Source organism: Alosa alosa, chromosome 10, assembly GCF_017589495.1.
Source record: "Alosa alosa isolate M-15738 ecotype Scorff River chromosome 10, AALO_Geno_1.1, whole genome shotgun sequence".
Lineage (NCBI taxonomy): Eukaryota > Metazoa > Chordata > Actinopteri > Clupeiformes > Clupeidae > Alosa > Alosa alosa.
In genome coordinates, this window is record NC_063198.1 from 13,399,127 (window position 1) to 13,416,626 (window position 17,500).

At 43.6% G+C, this 17,500-nt stretch overlaps 2 protein-coding genes across 4 annotated transcripts in view; both read left to right on the forward strand.

Moving 5' to 3' along the window:
* The window catches only part of ece1 (endothelin converting enzyme 1), a 28,203-nt gene extending 20,856 nt beyond the window's left edge, over nt 1–7,347 (forward strand). For all 3 annotated transcript variants that reach the window (XM_048254662.1, XM_048254661.1, XM_048254664.1), the window contains 8 exons: nt 199–297; nt 2,556–2,633; nt 2,832–2,935; nt 3,286–3,396; nt 4,102–4,169; nt 4,324–4,514; nt 5,362–5,457; nt 6,011–7,347. In XM_048254662.1, the coding sequence (XP_048110619.1) occupies nt 199–297; nt 2,556–2,633; nt 2,832–2,935; nt 3,286–3,396; nt 4,102–4,169; nt 4,324–4,514; nt 5,362–5,457; nt 6,011–6,187 (924 nt within the window). In that variant the 3' untranslated portion in view covers nt 6,188–7,347. The remainder of the gene's footprint in view (nt 1–198; nt 298–2,555; nt 2,634–2,831; nt 2,936–3,285; nt 3,397–4,101; nt 4,170–4,323; nt 4,515–5,361; nt 5,458–6,010) is intronic.
* Nucleotides 7,348–7,797: 450 nt separating this feature from the next.
* Nucleotides 7,798–17,500, forward strand: part of eif4g3a (eukaryotic translation initiation factor 4 gamma, 3a) — a 74,850-nt gene continuing 65,147 nt past the window's right edge. Inside the window, exon 1 of the mRNA XM_048254121.1 lies at nt 7,798–8,443. Coding sequence (XP_048110078.1) covers nt 8,283–8,443 — 161 coding nt within the window. The 5' untranslated portion in view covers nt 7,798–8,282. The remainder of the gene's footprint in view (nt 8,444–17,500) is intronic.

A 17,500-nucleotide genomic window follows, 5' to 3' on the forward strand; every position in this document is an offset into this window, starting at 1 on the left:
TTTTTTTTAAATGTCACTCAGCACTCTGAGCTGGCTGATTTCATGTTTAGGTCCAACCTCTTCATTCAACAGTTATGTCACTCAGTCACTATCCAGATGGCTGACCAATAGTGCAAGAAGTTTTTTTTACTTAAAACACTCTCGGGGGAGCTGTCTGTCAGTGACCTGTCCTTTTTTGTGCTTCCCTCTCTCTGATAGGCTGAAGCCATGGTCTCAGAGATCAAATGGGCCTTTGAGGACAGCCTGAAAGATACTGCCTGGATGGACCCGGACACCAAAAAGGCTGCCAAGGAAAAAGTAAGTGTGTGTGTGTGTGTGTGTGGGTGGGTGCGCACGTGCGCGTGTGTGAGTGCGTGCGTGTGTGCGTGTGTTTTGAAATTTATTGTTAGGAGGATAACCCCTTGAGATGAGACATCTCGTTTTCGAGGGGGTCCTCGGGACATAAGACAAAGACAATACAGCACATGTACATTCACACCCTCTAAAGCTCTCCCTCATCCCACCTCGCCCACCACAACCACCCCGCCGGGTCCTTAGTGAAAACCAGACCATGTATTAATATATACATACCAGTAAATACATATACACACATGAGTCCTATATACGCACCTACACCCATAGTCGCATATAAACACAAAAACACATGAGTAAAAAGTAAGGACAAAAAGTATCCCACATGGTAATATAAAAAACAAAGGACCAGTCACACATGAGGAAAACATTTACAGGAACAGTTTACTTGCAAGTGAGTAAAGAGCGATGTTTTAAAGGAATGCAAAGAAGTGGCAGATCTTAGAGACGCAGGTAAGCAATTCCAGTCTGAGGGGGCTTTAAATTTAAAGATACGTCTACCACTCTCTTTGGAGATGTTTGGCACAGTGAGGGATATTCAGTGTGTCTCAGTCTATAGCTGGGTCTATATGGAATTAAATAATCCTTAAGGTAAGAAGGATAATCAGTGTACACACATTTTAAAATAATCTGATACCAGTGGTACTGTCTTCTGACTTTTGGTGATAATAAGTTAAGTGAGTCATACATTACACAGTGATGAGTAGTAAAAGGGCATCTGCATATATTATTGAACGCAACATTTAATGATTTCAGGTGTGATTCTGATGCGTTTTGGTAGACAACATTTGCATAGTCTAAGATAGGAAATATTAGTTGAGACACAATCCTTAACCTAATCGGTTGAGTAAAACAATTAATAGAGCGATACAAAATTCGTAAGTTACAGTACTAGTACCAGTGGAGTATTATCTGAGAATTTGAGTGAAAGAGTGTTATCTTGATTTGATGTAGCTGATCTGGTGGGGAACAGCATGCTGTATGACTTTCTTGTTCAGTAAAAGGTGGTTGGATTGAAACCAAAGTTGAATGGCATTTAAGTTTGATTGCAGTGTGGATTGAATCTTAGAAACTTCTTAGATGTGTAAATCACTGTGTCATCTGCATAGAGATGAATGTGACAGTCTGAACAGATTAGAGGAAGATCATTGATAAACAGTGAAAATAGGAGAGGCCCTAAGGAAGAGCCTTGAGGAACGCCTTTCTCCATTATTAAGGACTGTGATACAGAACCATGAAGAGAGACACGCTGACGTCTACAGTGGAGATAAGAATTAAACCGAATAAGAGAGTGTTTGGAGAGGCCTATTGCATGTAGTTTGTCTATAAGCAAATAGTGATCGACCATATCAAAAGCCTTAGTGAGGTCTATAAATATTGCACCAGTCGACATGTTATTGTCTGTGTGTGTGTGTGTGTGTGTGTGTGTGTGTGCTGCGCGTGTGTGTGTATGCAAGTTCTACTTTGAATATATTCACCGAGCATGGCCAAATTCAGTCCTCACCCATTCCATTACCTGTGCCCTCCAGCTCAGCTTAGCAGATTTGACACATAGATGGAAATGTCAGCCTGTCAGGGGTTGTTATGGCGATGCTGCCTGACAGTGGTCCGATGTGCCGGCCCTGGCTGTGGGGGTTTTGCGGCGGACTGCACATCTTGTCCTCCCTGAGGAGACAGCATGAAACATTGGGGGACAGGGGTTGGGAGCAAGCTGAACTTTTGGCTTGTTGATAGAAAAGTGTCCTTACACAACCCTGAAGTAATATTATGATAGCACTCCCCTACGTATTTTTTTTAAAGTTGTCAGTATCAGTACTGGTAGCAAATTTTCCATCCAAAAGGGAAAAGTTCTGAATTATACAAAAGGGATACATTGGTGATTGTTTAGTTTTGTAGATGGACTTCATTTTGCTGATTATCACCCAAATATGATTGCTTCTCTATGAATCTCTTAACAAAAAGTCCTCATGTAAAAAATGGAGTGTTGTTGCTCCGATGTTGTAGTGGTAGCAGGCGTAAACACACAGGGCCTACAGGGCCTCCTACCATGGCCTATGCTAACCCTTTAGCTCAATCTAAACCCAGCACCAAACACAGCCTCTGCCATAACGCATATTTATGTGTTGACTATGGAACTGATTAGTTGGTTTGCAAATCTCAGTTGCTCTACAGCTCCACCTGGTGGTTCTTTTTTCTCTCCTCAGGCTGATGCCATTTACAACATGGTAGGATATCCCAAGTTCATCATGGACCCCAAGGAACTGGACAAGGTCTTCAACGATGTAGGTATAAATTAATACGGATTGGTAGCATTGTGTGGTTAATTGACTTATGCCTAAAGGTACTTAGCACAAATCAGTAGATGCTTTCTATGCCCTTTCAAGATAATTAGAAGGCTACTTAGTGGGCTGCTTTTGGATAAAGGCACCCGTGGCCACTCTCTCAAATTTTGTTTTGTTCTCTCGTTCTTTCTTTTGCAGTTTGAGGTGGTGTCAGAGCTGTACTTCCAGAATGTCATGCAGTACTACAACTTCTCTGGCAGAGTCACAGCAGACCAGCTGAGGAAGGCTCCAAACAGGAACCAGTGAGTACGGTCGGCCCTGCACCTAAAATACGGCTCAGCTCCATATACACACACACACACACACACACACACACACACACACACACACACACACACACACATTTCTGTAGTAGCAGGTAGTTTGGCTCCAATCCTCACATGATTTCTCGTTATGTGGCTTGTCGTCCAGGAAGCACTTTGTGGTTGACAAACACTCAAACTTCGAAGATCACAGGAAGTGACACCTCGACACCTACATTGGCTGTTATGAACCGTACAGAGAATACAAGAGTACAGAGACTTAGAGTTAGACACATAGAAAACTGGAGAGAGAGGTTTATGGATATTTATGTGATTTCTCATATGCACAGGTGGAGCATGACCCCTCCCACAGTGAACGCCTACTACAACCCCACCAAGAATGAGATGGTCCTGCCTGCCGGCATTCTCCAGGCTCCATTTTACAGCCGCACATGGCCAAAGTAAGACCCTCTATCTTGGTTCGTTGGCAGCCTTTTTGGTGTCCAGGTCCATCCATGCATGGCATGCATTCATGTCCATAACCAAGACTATAGTCCTCACCATCCACCAGAGAGAGAGGAAGTACTGCTCCCATGCTAGGCTAGTTACCTCAGCCAAATAAGCCATAAATAGCCCATTAGAGAGTTAGCCTTACAGATGGAGACAATGTAGAGAACAATGGTATGTCGTTAATGTGAATTGGTTGTTGAGCTGGCAGATTCCTGCTGGGAGGATCAGACAGTCCACACGGATGACTTTATTTGTGGCCATCGGATGTACTTGGCTTGTTTGTGAAGATGGTGCCAGAAATGAGTACATGTTGTGTGTGCCAGTTTTAAAGATAGCTGGGATGCTGAATGCTGAACTGGCCAAAGCTAAATCTCCCAATTCCTGACCCCCTGTCTTAAACGCAGCCACAAAGCACTTTTCCTTTGATTAATGTACACAGGAAACCACACGTGGTACAAGAGAGCTGGCCTGGTGCTAGCTGGTTTGCGTTATGTTTTCAGGGACAACACAGAGCATAGACGGCTGTTTCCTCACATTCTGTTGATATTGTTTGGTGATACTTTTTGGATGTTTGAAATGAAAAATAAACTCCACATAGCATCTTAATACTACTTACATATGCAAGTTTCAATGCTTAATGATTAATCATGTTTCAGAGCCCTGAATTTTGGTGGAATTGGTGTGGTTATGGGGCATGAACTGACACATGCCTTTGATGACCAAGGTAAGTACTCAGCAAAAAAATGAACGCAACTTGATTCTGTGTCATTAAAGATTACAGTCAACGCTTGAGTGATTCTACACATTTAATACAATTATGTTGCTTTGAAAAACACAATCCAAATGGTGAGATGATACCACTGTGTTTGGCCCATTAGGGAGGGAGTATGACAAGGACGGGAACCTGCGCCCCTGGTGGCAGAACTCGTCGGTGGAGGCCTTCAAGCACCAGACCCAGTGCATGGTGGAGCAGTACAGCAACTATACCATCAACAAGGAGCCTCTGAACGGCAAGCACACCCTGGGGGAGAACATAGCCGACAACGGGGGACTGAAGGCTGCATACAAGGTCAGAAAAGAGACATGTCTGGGTACCTCAGCTGGTTAGGCAGGACAAGGCCAGGGCCTAGCCATGGGTGCACATTATCAGGAACATGTTCAGAAAGTAAATCTTTTCAGTGCAAAATGAAAAAATAACAAGCTCTGCTGAATTACAGGATATAATGAACATTAAAAATGAAATGCTCCAGTCACCCCCCTTATACACTCCCCTTTATAGACAGATGTCTGTCTGTGCTTAGGAAAAGGGCCCATTAACACTGAAGAAGGCAACACAGCGAAACATATTTGTGCAATAAACATTTTTGTATGCAAAGTGCTGCCTTTTTTCTCCATTAACACTAAAGCCAGATCAGCCTGTGTGTATAAGTATATATACTCTTTTGATCCCGTAGAGTGTATTTGTGAGAAGCATTAGTAGAGGTTGGCGAAGAGGAAGAGGAGGCCTGACCTCATGAGGGGGTCCAGTCAGTTTAAAAAAAGAACACGCTAACACGTTTCCAAGCACACAGGCGGAGGTGTGTGTGTGTGTTGGAGGGGGTGGGCACTAAAGCCTGTCTGGGGTGGAAAATCGGGGGAAAGCCTATCTCACTGTAAAGCCTTGGAACATAACAGGTGGCAGAGCGGGCCGCAGCTCGCACATTCTTTCCGTCGGCTCAAAGGCTGTAGGTTACTGGCGCGGACGAGCAAAAACATATGGTAGGGAAGGACCTAGCGTGCCCTGGGTTAGCGCAGGTGTCAAGAGGGGAAATCAAGTCTAGGTGGTGTAGTGAAGGGACTGTGCTGTGCTGAAGGTGTTTCTGTGGAGCTGAAGGAAAGTGCAATTAGGGAAGTGAAACCTGATCGCTGTCTCGCAGGCCTACGTGAACTGGACCAAGAAGAATGGGGAGGAGGACACACTGCCCGCCCTGGGGTTGACCAACCATCAGCTGTTTTTTATTGGATTTGCCCAGGTGAGGGACCACAATTCATTTTCCTATTTGATTCTCGGACATTTGCATTACATCTTCTGTTTGATTTGATTATTTGATACCACATACAACTCTTTGGATTTTTTTTATTATAAAAACAAAGGTCGTAAACAAATGTGTTATTTATTCACATATGCGATTATGCGTGTATAAATATGTTATGACGTGTTGTTAGAGCTACACCCAGTGTTAAATATTATCAGATAATACTATGAAATTTGAATGAGCACTGAACGTGACGTGTTTACTGTTAAGCCATGGACAAGGTTTGCCCTCCAGTTTGGATGCCAACGTTGATGTGGGCTTGGTCAAACACAGGTTATTCAAGATGGCACCTAGCCATTATTATGCAGTGCCAAGAGTTATGAAGTATTGGATATTACAGCACATTAAGAACTTACACGGATCAATTACACGGATCAATTTAGTAAATGTTCTGTGTTAAAAGTTCCCCATACTATGTTGTCTCATGAAGGCTCCACTGTGTGTGTGTGTGTGTGTGTGTGTGTATATGTGTCACCTCTTGGCCACACAGGTGTGGTGTTCTGTGCGTACCCCTGAAAGCTCCCATGAGGGTGTGATCACGGATCCCCACAGCCCGTCACAGTACCGTGTCATCGGCACTGTCTCCAACTCCCAGGACTTCTCCAGGCACTTCGGCTGCCCGGCCAACTCCCCCATGAACCCCAAGCAGAAGTGCGAGCTCTGGTAAAAAACGCGCACACCAGGGCCCTATGACCCTGGTCATGCTTTGCTGTGGCAAAGTGGCCTGTATGGGGTCATGAGCTCTCCTTCAGAGATGGCCAAGACAGAGACAGAGGTGATTGACTGGTGAATGAACAAATCACAGCAGCTCTGCTTGCTCAGCTCTTACTTCTCAGGTTGCCTAATCTGGACTGCCAAGCCTGGAGGAGGAATCCCGATCCCGACTCAGCTCGTCTTCATTAATATGTGGAGGAAAACACACTCTTCACACTTTTTTTGTTTTGTTTTAATCTCTGAGGAGCACATTGAAATAACGAAATGTGTTCTGCTCCTTGGTTGAAGTGAGGAGACACACTGTTAACACTGGAAACCAGACAGGTTGAGTTTAATGAAGAGACTAAAGGATGTGTGGGTGGGTGGGGTATAATTCTTTGCATCAAGGCTTATGAATAAAAAAAGAGGTCATGCACCTCTGTCTTAATGTGTTTTTTTTTAAAGTGGAAAAGAATATTTATTTTTCTGCCTTTATTACAATGCCTTGTCAATTTGTAAGGTTCTTGTTCATATGTAAAATAGCTTGCAAAGTTAATTCTTAAATAGATTTAGATTGTTTTATGTAAATTTGTATAAGTCTGTATAAGTCAAGTTAAGTGTATTGTAAAGCTCCTGCCAAATGCTCTTGTGAATGTCTTTGTAATGGGCACTATGCATCCTTAGAGGACAGAGGCCTGACCCTTTGGATGTTGGCTCCATTCTCCACCTGGGCACATTAAATTATATAAATGCACAGAGTTTAAAGAAGTGACTGTGTATATATATTGTGCAATAACTTGTTTTGTTATAAAGTTGTCACATAAAGATGTGAGGTGTTTAAAATAGCAGCTCTCTATGTTAGAATTGGTCTGTCTACTAACACTGTCACATGCATTCATTTAGAACAGCCATTATGCGACAAATGCTGGTTCTCATTTTGTCAGAAATGTTTCAGTATGGCCTAAGAATGCTATGGGTTTGTGTGCAGAACCCCACAGGCTACCTAGGCCACATCTGAGATGGAAAACTATGAAGTCACCTGGTATTGCATACCCCTTGGATTTTAACCATTTATGCCTCATTTTGTATCTCTTACACATTAAATTCGAAAATAAAAATAATTTCTATAAAATACACCGTTGTTGTCTTCTCTCTCATTTGGCAGTTGCATTTACACTCGCACCTCTCAAAAACCTCCGATAGATGTCGCTGTATGAATGTATTTTAGAGAGCCGAGCTCACGTATTTTTTAAGCAAATAAGCATTTTTTCCACTCTTAAACTAATGTTGTGGTGAACTGTTGTGGTCTTCTTAATCACGCATTTGTAAACCATTTAAAAGTTATGTTCCTGCTAACATATGTGCTGGAAACCACTATTCACTTTGCTTAACGATAAAATATGTGCCAAACAGTGCAGTATCCCAACTAGACTACATTGAGACAAACGCTCTGTGTCGATAAAGTTCTAATTATTTTAATGTTGCATTATGTACTGATGGCTAGCATACGTTGGTTTTAGTCAGTGCCTCTGAAATCTCGACACGAACATAGAAACCCAGCATCAAATCCTACTGATACGTCACTTTTGTCAGTCCTAGGTTAACCATAGGCAGTCAGCCGAGTATACCCGAAATTAGCCGACGGTAGTCGAACAGTCCGTCCTACCGGACTGCTTGAGGCGGCCGCAACGCCATGTTGAGCGAAGTCTCCCATCTCTATGAAAAAATAAGTTTAAAATGCAACATGAAGATATCAAACGCTGACTGAGTGAAGAGGGCACACCGGGGAATATACTCTGAAGAACGGAACCGAACCAGATCCGCGGACATCCCGGACGAGGTGGGGGAGGCAAGCCCCTCACCGTCCCCATGAATAGCTCTACAATTCTTGTAAAAAGCGACTATACATTTAAAAAGCCAGTTATAGAAATGGATTGTGAGACAGAATCTTAAGCAAAAGGATTTGCTGCAACGCTGAAGAGGAACATCTCGCCTACTTATGTATAATAACTAGATAGTGTGTAAACATAATTTAGTAACGTATTGTTTGCTTTTGTTCAAAATCTGCAATGAGTTTGCCACCGAAAGTGGTGCCGAAACCGGCTGCTGTCGCAGTTAGTGGACCTATAACCGGGCCATCTCCATCAAGCCAACTGCGGGCGTCTCTGACCTCCGTGTCGCTACCACCGGGAGCCCCGACTGCTCAACCGCCTGCTGTGCCGCCACCCCAGTATCCTTCACTGATAACAATAACGTTAACGTTACCCCCACTCAAAGCTGGATCCCACCGGTAACCCTGGTATATTTTCTGAAGACGTAGCCAGAATGGGAAAATAGCCTAGCTAACGTCATTACATATAGCTGGCTTGCTAATGCGATAGTGGAACAGGAGAAATGAAAATGATGGCTAACAGTCCAGCTAATTAACGTTAGCTCTAAGATTATCCTGCTAATATTGTTTTTAATCATGATAGCTGGCTAGCTAGCTAATAGCCAAACCAACATTAGCTAGCGAGTAGAGCTAACTGCTTGAAATGCTTACTAGCTAGATAAGTTAGCTGGAGAAATCCTGTCAGGAACCGGGTTTATCTAAGTATTTCAAGCAGTTTTCAGCTACTTTTCTATATTAAAGAGGCTACCGGTGTGCTAGGTTGGTGGGCATGACAATTGAAAAATGGAATGTTGGAGAGTACTCTACGTGATTGCGTCAAGTGTAGTCGGCTTTGTGTGATGAACTTGACAATTTTGTCTTTGTGTGAGGGGGAACGATGGGGACACTTGCTTTGCTAGCTAGCTAGCTTGGTCTGCTAGCGTAACATATAGCCTTACTTTTGGGCGACTGTCATAAACTCTGAACACCAGGTTTTGCCGGCTTTTGTTGTAATGTCAGTAAAATGCCGATGGCTACTCTTTTCTTATCTTACTGAATAATCACAGGGTTGAGGTATTGGTCCATTTTAACTCTGATCGCCATACCGTTATTTTGTATCGGGATTTCCCCCGTTTCCTGTGTACATTAATCTGTATATTAATCGAGATGCGGATCTGGCCAAATCAGCTCACGTGCATCTGCATCATCGGCCCCTCATCGGTTGTTCAGAAAATCCACTGACAGTATGTTGGTAAAGAAAACAAAATACAGTAGTTAGCTTTTAGGTCAGCTTGCAAATCGTAGTGTCATTTGAAAGCAGTCCGTATTGTATAGGCTACGTGGACACTCAGGTGCTGATGCAGCTGAGTGTGCGCCACAGATTCGAGAAGAGAAATCACCATCTAACGTTACCAATTAATTCTTAATGTAATCAGTCATGATGTTGTTTTTAGTGTAGCAGCATCATATATTTCAGGAAAAAGTTAGCATAATATACGACCAATTGCTATTGTTCCACCCCATACGTTATTGGATTGTTGTCAGACATTTGAATATAGTGGATGTGTGTAAGTGTATGATTAACAGACCATAGGACGTTCATTCAGTAGGTCATTCATAGGACTCATTCAGTAGGTCAATTGCATGGTAACACCGGAGTTGACGGGGATCTGAGTAAACATTGCTAGCTGTTTTCCTGTCATCCCCTGACGTTATTGACATCTCCACGTCATATTCGTGAGGATTCAGGTCCGTGAGGTGTGTCTGATGGCAAACCATACCCATCCCTTCCTGTCTGTTCTGGGCATTGTAGATTCAGGAAGTGGCAAGTTTTTTTTTTGCCGGTGCTCTGTTACACATGAACCAGCAGTCATAAAATTAGTGCCTTGAGGTTTCAGTGAGAAGAAAGCATTGTGGTTTGCAAGTGTGGATGGTGGACTTCCAAAAACAGACCAAACTCTCAAAAAGGTTTTCTGGGTGTGAGTGCTATCCCCTCTGTCCACAGGGTTGAACAATAACAAAAACAGAACACAACACATAATCACCCAGGCCATTTAGGCATTTTATTTGTTGAATGGAAACACTGGCAACTACACTCTGTCAGCTATGGGTCTTTCAAAGGAGCTGAAGACTGTGGTTTGTGGGTCACACTAAACATATCTGTCCCAGTCATGGACGGAGAGTCAGTAGGAGGTTGTTCTCTTGCATTGATATTCTCCATTATGATTCCCCAAATGCTTCCTTGATGCTCTTACACAGAGCTTGGAACCTTGCTTCACCCTCGTACTGCTCCACCCTGTGCACAGATTAGGCTTATTGTCTTGTCAGCGATTAGCCTCCTGATTGGTGCTGTCAGTTGTCCTCTCTTGATAATGTAATTAACCTTTTCTGAACAGGATGGCAGAGTTGCATGGTGGGGGTATACAAATTCTGAGGCACCTAATTCTGTCTGCATGGCTGCATTTGCATGGCTGCGAACCTTTTTTTGTCTGTAGGTGCATTTGTTTGGATGTAGAAAGTCAATGTAAACGGAAAAGTACAGGAACATAATACAATGGGGGTTGTTGGAAGTGATGGTAACATTGTTTGTTATTTTGTTTTTGTGAGAAGTGTTCTCAACAGACATCAGAAAGCCAGCTGCAGACAAAATAACATGTTGGCTTTCTTATGGGGAAATGTCAACGAGATGACGGTGATAGCCATGTTAAATGCTGTCAGATCTTGACATTTCCATGCTCTGGACCAGAGCACACATGTGGTTCTGGACTTCAGATGTTGTGCCAACATCATCCGGGACATGGGGACTCTGGGAATGTGACAGGTGTTGATTAGCATGTCTGGAAGCGTGCATACTCTTTCAAGCCAAGTGACAATATCTTCAAACCAAATGCTGGCAAAATCAAATGTTTTCCATCATACACCACAGTTAAATTGTGTTTTATGGCCAAGTCACAGAATGCCTCAAAACTTACCATATTGATTTGTTGTTTTGCATTTGTTTACCCTGGAACAGAAACTGACTCTAAATTTAAGAGCGTGTTTTTGGGACCTTTAGTCAGAGAATTGGCCCAATTTAACTAAAAGGCATTGGGGTTTTCTATCCTAGGATGTCATACTTGGTAATCATAAGTGAGGGATTTTGTGAGTTAGCCTATTAAATAAATAATCCCATCAGAACATCTTAGGATAAACCACTGAGCATTGCCCCTGTACAGTATTCTTAAGGCAAAAATAATGAACACCTTCTCATGGTATGCACATTTTAAAATACTTTTTATTGTTTATTAATAAATAATTTGTGGCAGCTGAGGGAAGTTATGTAGTGTGACATGACTAAATGCTTCACCCGAGTCACAGATGGATGTTCACCAACCGTACATCCTAATCCATACATATCCCTATGGCCATTGGTGGAGACAATATACCTGCCATCAAGTGTGGTTTCGGGCCTTTCCCGTAGGGTATATTCCACAAAGTAAGACTTCAGCATGCTGAAGGAAAATCTGAAAATCCCCACAAACCTGAGGCACAGAGAGCCTTGGTGAAAAGTGTCATTTTTGGGTTTTATTTTGTGCCGTTGTCTGGATAATGAAGTAATCCTGGTCTTTGTCAATATTTGTTTAAATGCACCCTTATGTCTAGACCAACCTATGGTGTAGTTTCACTTAAATTAAAATATATTGTTATTATTTTTATAGATTACTTTTAAATATTTGTTTTAACTCATAGCTTTTAATTAGTATTCGTTTAAAGAGGCTCCTGGTTAGCAACGAAACCACAAGATAGTCAGCAAAGGCCAGTAAGATTACACCAGAGTAATATATGGATTACAGAATGCATCTATTCAAGACACTTTTGGTAACACTGGTAGGTTACCACTTCAGTTTCTTAAGTTATGTGATGCAAGCTTTTTTTGTAATTTAATGTAGGGGTCATGTTAGTAAGATTGCATATCTTAAATGTAATGTTATTTATAAAGTGAACACACTTTAGCTTGTTTAGGTAAATTTAGCTGGCGTTAGCTTCATCTCTGTGAGGCCGGTAAATGTAAACATAGCCGCCATGGTATTTATTTTTCCTTAAAAGAATAGCCCAAGGTCTAGTTTATAAGGGAGTACATTTCACTTTCAGTTTGGCGATGGTAGACTGCCCCTCTTAGCTTATCTCCAATCTTGCTTACCAGTTATTTCTTTTATGTAGTTTTGTTAATTAACAGCCAAATAAATTAATTTTGGTCAAATATTGGTTATCGTCCATCCAGTCATTAGATATCGTTATTGTCGTTGACCCTTAAAACTGCATATCAGTTGACCCCTACTGTACACTGCTCTCTCCAGTACCACGTTATCCCTATGCTTGCTAGGTCTAGCAAGGCCAAAGGCCAAAACACAGACCTGTCTTGGGAGAACTTTAATGATGTGGTTGGTTCCACTGCATAAGCCCCCTGGTTCACCGAGTTTGTCAGATGTTTTTGTGGTTCATTCAGTTGTCCAATACTATTGATCTATTGATTGTATTGAGGACTTGATGCTATGCAGATGTCTGTAAGGGGATCACGTGTGGTCAAAGTGGTCAGCCAACATGTACTCATGACCATCTACTACATAACAACACTAACTCAACAGCATGAGTGGACTTGAATCGACTGAAATCTATATCCATTGGACATTATAGCTCAGAAGCATTTCAAACCAACCATGGATTATCTCATATGGTGTGGTTACAAACAGTACAAAAGGACTGTTGAGGGCATACTCGTTCGATTCTGTCCTGCTTTTCAGAGCCCTGCTACTGCTCTTGTCAAAAGAGGTATGCAAATAGAGCCATGAAGCTCACTGGGAGTGATTGGGAGAGGTTGGAGAGCCACCATGTCATTCATAGGACTCATTCAGTAGGTCAGTTGCATGGGAACACCGGAGTTCACGGGGATCTGAGTAAACATTGCTAGCTGTTTTCCTGTCATCCCCTGACGTTGACATCTCCATGTCATATTCGATCGTCAGGTCAGTGAGGTGTGTCTGATGGCAAACCATCCCCATCCCTTCCTGTCTGTTCTGGGCATTGTTGGTTCAGGAAGTGGCAAGGTTTTTTTCTGCGGTTGCTCTGTTACACATGAACCTCCCAACATGGACACATTTGGGTCTACAGCGAAAGTGCTGTTCCAACATCTGTACCAAACCAAAGAGCAATTTACAGTTGCGTTTTTCCTAGGCTTACATCGTGTGAGTGTAGAGAGACTAAATAGACCTAGTTAACATGGACACTAGTCTTACTGCCTTATTATATGTGTTGTCTTTATCAGTTCTATCTCTGCTTACTGGTCTTAAAAGTGTATTTCATTTGCTTTTTATGTGTGGAGGTTTAAGGTGTATATAAGATGTGCTGTTCTCTTCTGAGGGTCTCAGTTCATAGTCATGTCTGAGTTCTTCTCTCTACTCTTCAGTAGCAGAGGAGTCCGCCTGCATCAGCTAATGAACCATCTTTAATTACCTGAGGAGATCAGTCAGGTGTGTTAGTACAGGGGTGGGGAAACGCACAGTGCTTTGCAGCCATGGGGAATGCTTTGTGAAAGGCATGCCCAGGCTCTTGGCCGTGTGTGTGTGTGTGTGTGTGTGTGTGTGTGTGTGTGTGTGTCTGTCTCACCCGCCTGCCTGCCAGCCCATGCTGTCTGTGGCATCTGGTGTTGGGTGGCGACACCTGATCTGCTGAGATCAGGCCGGGTGAGGTGGTAGAGGTGGGGGAGTCTGATCTTTGTGCTCGCTCTCTCCCCGTGCCGGCTGGCACCTGCCTCAGCCCAGGCATTCCTCTCATTCCTGCGCTTGAACCTGCTGTCTGGAACACTAACTCAGCTCGTGCAAGCAAGTGATAGGCAGAGTCTGTGCATGTGTGTGTTTGTGTTTGTGTGTGTGTTTGTGTGTTTGTGTTTGTGTGTGTGTGTGTGTGTGTTTGTTTGTGTATGTGAGTGTGAGAGAGAGAGAGTGTGAGTGTGTGTGTGTCCGTGCGTGTCCATGCGTGTGTGTGTGTGTGCATGCATGCGCGTGCGCATGGGGAGGTTAGGTGGTGTCAGTTTATAATGGCTTGTTTGTGCAACTGCGCAAACAAGGACTTCAAAGGACACCATTCGTCCCATGCCTGTCTGCTGCCCCATTGACCTAATTTTAGTGACTTTTTTTACACTTAAACACAGCTCTGGGCCAGCAGCACAGTGCTGTTTCTCTGAATCATTATCCATGGCTGGTTCAAGTCAGGCGTTGGGTGAGAAGGTTGCTTGTCCTCATGAGCTGCTGTGGGGCAGTGCCAGATGCCAGATGCCAGATGCTAGTCACCCAGCAGTCCCAGAGGCTGGGATTTGGGTCAAGGAGGACCAGGTGATTGCATAAGCGGCTGTTGGGTGTAGGGGCTGTTTGTTGTGTTGGGGGTTTCCCAAAAGTCCCTGTCTTCCTCATTCATTCCCCTTATACCCTTTTCTCTTTCTTATGCACTCCTCTCTCCCTTTCTCTCTCTCTCTCTGTTTCATTCGGTCATTTGTCTTTGCTGCCTGTCTTTCTGGTTTTGAATAGAACTTCCTCTCAGGACTTCGAGCTGTGATGTGTAGCTGCCTGTGACTAAAGCGCTGGCAGAATGTTTCATCTTTCATTTATGTAGGTTGTGTGTGTGTGTGTGTGTGTGTGCGTACAAGCTGTAGGGGTTGGTTGGTTGGAAGGGGGGGGGGTGCAGCTCCTGGTTGCCAGAGCGACGGCGGGCGCACACAGCAGGGGCAGACAATGGCAGCGCTGCTTAGCATTCTGTGTGCATTGGGCCAGCCGGCCACTTCCCACCAGGCTCGTAACAATGGCCCAGGTCACACACAGCCCGGCCGGAGCCAGATACCAGCACAGGACTCGACGTGTGGAGCCTCTCTCTCGCTCCCTCCCTCCATGTCCCTCTCTCTCTTTCCCTCCATCTTCCCTTTCTCTCATTCTCTCTGTTGCTTTCATTCATTTTCACTCTTTCTTTGTGCATGTCTTTCTTTCTTCCCCTTTCTCTCATCCCCATCCTTTTCTCACTATCCTCCCTGTCTTGCTGTGTCTATTTCTATTGTTTTGTATTTGTTTCTCAGTTGTGGTCACTCTGTGGTAACTCTCGTCTCTCCCTCTATCCACCTCACTCGCCAAACGTCTCTCCCAGATCTACCTTTGAGTTTGACCATTGGCATGGTTTTCTACACATATCTTTTCTATCCTTTGGCTGATCTCCAGTCCATATTGACTTCTCTCTCTCTCTATCTCTTTCTCTCTGTCTCTCTTTGTTCTCTTTCTCTATCCGTCTGTCTTTCTGTCTCTTGAGGTGTGGGTGCAGCCTCAGGGCTGCTGTATGCTCCGCTGCTGGTTAAAGAGGAGTCACCCTCAGGTCATGTTCCATGTTTGGCTTTCTCAAAACACCGAGATCTCAGGATGACATGGTCTGGGCGATCCATAGTGACACTGTTTTCTGTGGCATTCTTCTCTGTGGCTTCAATATGGAAGGTGCAGCCTGCATTCAAGGCTGCATTGGTCAGCAGCAGTTACTTTAAAAAAGTCATTAGTTATAGTTACTCACTACTTGTTCCAAAAAGTAACTGAGTTAGTAACTGAATTACTCTATGATAAGAGTAACTCGTTACCAGGGAAAGTAACTATTTGCGTTATTGTTTTAAAAAAAAAAAGTTGTTTTATCAAAGAATTTGGATTTTTTTGAGCAGTTTTGAGCAGCCAGTTGAAATGAGAACAGACAGGTGTTTGTACTATAGGCTACATAACTTTCGATGTTTATTAGATAGATAGATAGATAGAGATATTTTATTGATCCCCAAGGGGAAATTCAAGATATTGCACATCGACAGACCTACGGTTGTCTTCAGCCTGTGTCATAGGTTTTTGTTGTGAGGCAGAAAGATCTAGCTTTTGCTGCTTGGAGGACTTTGCTCCGAGTCCTTCTTTGTTAGTGGATGGCGAGCTATCATCTGAGGTGGAGGTATCTGTGTTTTTGGCCACTAGCTTTAGATGCGTGTGTGAGATGCTTCATTAAATTAGAGTTGCTTACATTGGATGTCGACAAAGTCTTCGCTCCTGTACATAATGTACACATTACATGCACGTCCTTGCCTTTGACCACAATGAATTTGAAGTAGTGCTTATATCTCCACCTTGAAAATGCCAACTTTTCATTGGATTGCTCCAGAGCTCTGCTGTTTCGTCGAATCTCTATTTAGCTGTTGCATGTGTGTTTGTGGCGCGTGTGCTGGCAAATGTGTAAAAACACTGGCTCTGATTGGCTACCATTGAAACATGACTCTGCCTTAGCCAATCATAATCGCTTACGTCGTTATTAACCCACCTCCTCACTAGCTGTGAGCCAGGGATGCGTTCGGATTACACAGTTTATTCAATCAATGCATAGTAACGCACCGCATTTAACGTCCAGTAACGTTAACGGCGTTGTAACAACGGGAAAAGTAACTAGTTAGATTACCCCGTTACTGAAAAAATAACATCGTTCTTTTAAACGGCGTTATTCCAAACACTGGTCAGGAGTAATGTGCGAAAGGGGCTCGAGTGGCTCGAGAAATTCATTTTGTTTTGCAAGTCAAATCCAAAGGCCTGGTTTTGCACCCTCAGTCTTCTCCAAGTCTCCAAGAGCTGGCTTCCGTGTCCACATCAGGAAGATGTTGTGCAACTTGACTAGACACACACGCATACATACAAACACACACACACACAGCTGTGTGTTATGTAGCTAACGGCCGTCTGTGTACCAAATGACCGAGGCCAGGCTATAGGCTCTCCAGTGACAGCACTCCATGCCAAGCATCTGTTTACAAGGAAAATACCCCCAACCCCCACCACCACCACCACCCCCTCTCCGATCCTCTCACCTGTTAAAAACATAGCTGGGAACCTAATGGGTTCAGACTCTACCATGTGCTGGCCTTGTCCTTACCGGTCCTTGGGAATACCTCCTTCTCACCTCCTAAATATGTAACCAATTCTCTGCCCAATGTGATGCCATTTCTACAGGGGTCTCATGACAGGATACCTAATAGTTTAATATAGACTAAGTTAAATGTAACTGAATATATCCATATTCCGAACATAGGGCTTAGTCTTTATGCTGAAGTTACCGTACGTACACACCGCCACCGACTTGAATTGCAAAAGACACAGGAAGTCATTCATTTTCAATGGAAGCCAGCTTCTTTCAGCTGCAAGAAGCAGCAAATCTGTCGGCGTTGCGTTTTGGGGCATCTTGAGCGTCAAGCAGAAAGTTGAGTCAGAGCGGCCAAAGCGCCAAAAGCTTCCCCATACTTTTGACAAGCGTCCTTGACAGGGTGGCCAGAGCTTCTTTTGCAGCTCAAGTCGGCGGTGTGTACCTACAGTTATGCATGTCTGTCAGCAGGTT